The sequence below is a fragment of the Sinocyclocheilus grahami genome, unplaced genomic scaffold (assembly GCF_001515645.1).
Source record: "Sinocyclocheilus grahami isolate Dianchi unplaced genomic scaffold, SAMN03320097.WGS_v1.1 scaffold410.1, whole genome shotgun sequence".
NCBI lineage: Eukaryota > Metazoa > Chordata > Actinopteri > Cypriniformes > Cyprinidae > Sinocyclocheilus > Sinocyclocheilus grahami.
The window spans coordinates 650,999-654,098 of record NW_015505589.1 but is presented as its reverse complement, the minus strand read 5'-3'; the positions used below and the strand labels follow the sequence as shown (position 1 = coordinate 654,098).

Below are 3,100 nucleotides of genomic sequence, written 5' to 3'. Positions count from 1 at the left end.
TTTTTTTTTTTTTAAGTATAAACTAGGTCTAAGTATGGAAGTGATTAGCATGCCTAAGAGTAAGCATCACACATAATTCAATACTAATAATTTGGCCATTTCTAATATACGGTTAGGATGGGAACAGCCCTGCATTAATGAATGAGGTGCTGTACCTTTAAGAGCGGAACCAGCTCCTGTTCGCTCCTCCGCCCTCCCTTCTGTTCAATGACGCTTTACAGCATCGCTTTCACCAAACGAGACGCGAACCAACTACAGGTACAAAGTCGTACTATTCTTTATTTTACGGATGTGTATGTATATGATTTGAATGCTTAGGTTTGTGGCCAGTACAGTGCAGAGAGCGGGGCAGTTTCTCACCTGTGTCTGTGACGTTAGTTAATGGCTTTAGCGTTAAGGAGGATGAAACAGCAGCTGTCACAGTTTTGTTCAATTAAACGATAAAAGCAACAAGAAAAGATCGCTGGCTCTTATATGTGAGCTTATTCCAGCTCTTTGAAATATCACTAATCTCAAATAAATTCAAATGACTCGAACTCAAATTATTCATGCTGCGCTTAATGGCGAAAGGTAGTCCGTCAACATTTAGCTTGGCTTTTGTGTCAATCCTAGGTATTAAAGTGATTTATAGATTGACTGTGCAATGGAGATTTTGACATCTAATTCCTTCGGGACTCCAGCAGCGGATGTGATGTGAGCGGAATCACCATCTGCAGCAGCATCCGTGTGTGTGGACTGAGCCACTGTAACCAGGCCACAGCTCCACATAGCTAACATTATGATTTACTTCATCAAATATATATCACATTTAAGCATTAAACAGTAATGAGCATCCACGCTGCATTTTAAAGAGGTAATATGCCAGGTCTACATAGAGGGATTTAACAGACTAAATTAAATAAATGTATAAAATATCTAAATAATAACATTAGGTACACTTTCCATAGCATTTGCCTCAGAGACAGTGAGTACACGTCTGCTACATGCAAGCTATATATATGTCACTGCAAAGGCACCTAAACCCATACTAGACAGGCCTAGAAAAGGATATTATGAAATATATCAAATATTAGATGTTTTGCCCACACGCTTTAATTATCTGGTAAATTTTTTGTCACTTGTGCTGGAATCTTTCGCTTAAAATAACTGGTTAATTTTTGACTTTGGTGTTCAGTGTGTTATAGATTTGCTTTTCTATTCTGTTTCTATTCCTTTTAGGTTTGTAGAGTTTGTTTGACTCAGAAAGTTATGGACCAGGTGTGATCTTTTGTATATTTCACACAATCTCTTTCACCAACCCTCCGTTCTCTATCAAGATGGCATCATGTGTTTCCGGCTGCTCTCCAGTGGTGAGGTTCTGTCAGAAGCTGAACAGGCTGAAGACGCTGGAGGAGGACGTAATGGCAACTTCACTCAAACGTTGTCTGTCCACAGTGGACCTCGCACTGCTTGGTGTTGGTGGCATGGTGGGTTCAGGCCTGTATGTTCTCACGGGAACTGTTGCTAAAGACACTGCAGGACCAGCTGTAGTGGTGTCTTTCATCATAGCTGGAGTGGCGTCTCTCATGGCAGCACTGTGTTATGCTGAGTTTGGTGCCCGTGTACCAAAGACAGGCTCCGCCTACATGTTCACTTACGTCTCTGTTGGGGAAATCTGGGCATTCCTGATTGGCTGGAATGTAATTTTAGAGTATATGATTGGTGGGGCGGCAGTAGCACGTGCATGGAGTGGATATCTGGACTCTATTTTCAATCATCGCATTCAGAACTTCACCGAGAGTCATGTGATGCGTTGGAATGTGCCCTTCATTGCTCATTACCCAGACCTCTTAGCAGCTGCCATCCTCCTAGTAGCTTCCTTTTTCATTTCATTTGGTGTTCGTGTCTCATCTTGGCTAAACCACATCTTCTCAGCCATCAGTATGGCAGTTATTGTTTTTATCTTGGTGTTTGGCTTTGTACTGGCCGACCCAGTCAACTGGAGCACTCAGGAGGGAGGCTTTGCCCCCTTTGGACTTTCAGGCATCCTGGCAGGAACTGCAACATGCTTCTATGCCTTCGTTGGCTTTGATGTGATAGCGGCTTCCAGCGAGGAGGCCAGCAATCCTCAGAGGGCTGTTCCTGCAGCGACTGCAATCTCACTAGGCCTGGCAGCCACAGCATATGTCCTGGTGTCCACAGTTCTTACCTTGATGGTTCCATGGCATACGCTCGACCCAAACTCGGCGCTCTCAGATGCGTTCTTCAGACGAGGATATAGCTGGGCTGGGTTCATCGTGGCTGTGGGATCCATCTGTGGTGAGTATGAGTTAGTGGTTGACATATAGGTTTATCAATGGCCAGTGTAGACATTTAGAGAGCAGGGTGGTTAATTTAATACCAATATACATAATTAAATGACAACAAAAGATGTAGCCTACCAAAATTCACTTATTTTATGCAGTATTTACTTAAATTTCATTTAAAAAAATGGTAGAGGAAGAGATAATAATGTAGTCATATGAGCAAATTATTCAGTCACATCACTTGAGGAAACGTCACATGCCTTTTTTGATGCGCTTTTAAGAATTTATTTGATAATTATGTTTCCTTCGTGGTTTGCCTTTCTGTCACCTTACATATAAAAAAAATCACCTCCAATGAACGTTTTTTTAAATGTACATTATTTATGGCAATTTGATTCACATTTTGGTGTTTCCATCCAACATTTTTATGCAATAATAATGCACTATTTCAAAATAACCTAATATTGGTTAATTATTTGGATTATTATTTTGATAAATTATATACATACATAGACAAATTTGTTTGAAAAAAAAAATTATTCAGCAAGAATGCATTATATTAATCAAAAATGGCAGTAAAGATATTTATAATGTTCTAAAAGATTTTTATTTCAAATAAATGCTGTTCGTTTAAACGTTCTATTCATCAAAGAATCCTGAAAAAAGTATCACCGTTTCCTTAAAAATATTAATCAGATTCAGCACAACTGTTTTCAACATTGATAATTAGAAGAAATGTTTCTTGAGCAGCAAATCAGCGTATTAGAATAAATTCTGAAGGATCATGTGACACTGAAGACTGAAGTAATGATGCT

General features: G+C 39.7%; 1 protein-coding gene across 2 annotated transcripts in view; it reads left to right on the top strand.

Moving 5' to 3' along the window:
- Positions 1–199: 199 nt before the first annotated feature.
- Positions 200–3,100, top strand: part of slc7a4 (solute carrier family 7 member 4) — a 7,927-nt gene continuing 5,026 nt past the window's right edge. For both annotated transcript variants that reach the window (XM_016232413.1, XM_016232412.1), the window contains exons 1-2: positions 200–258; positions 1,219–2,298. In XM_016232413.1, coding sequence (XP_016087899.1) covers positions 1,317–2,298 — 982 coding nt within the window. In that variant the 5' untranslated portion in view covers positions 200–258; positions 1,219–1,316. The remainder of the gene's footprint in view (positions 259–1,218; positions 2,299–3,100) is intronic.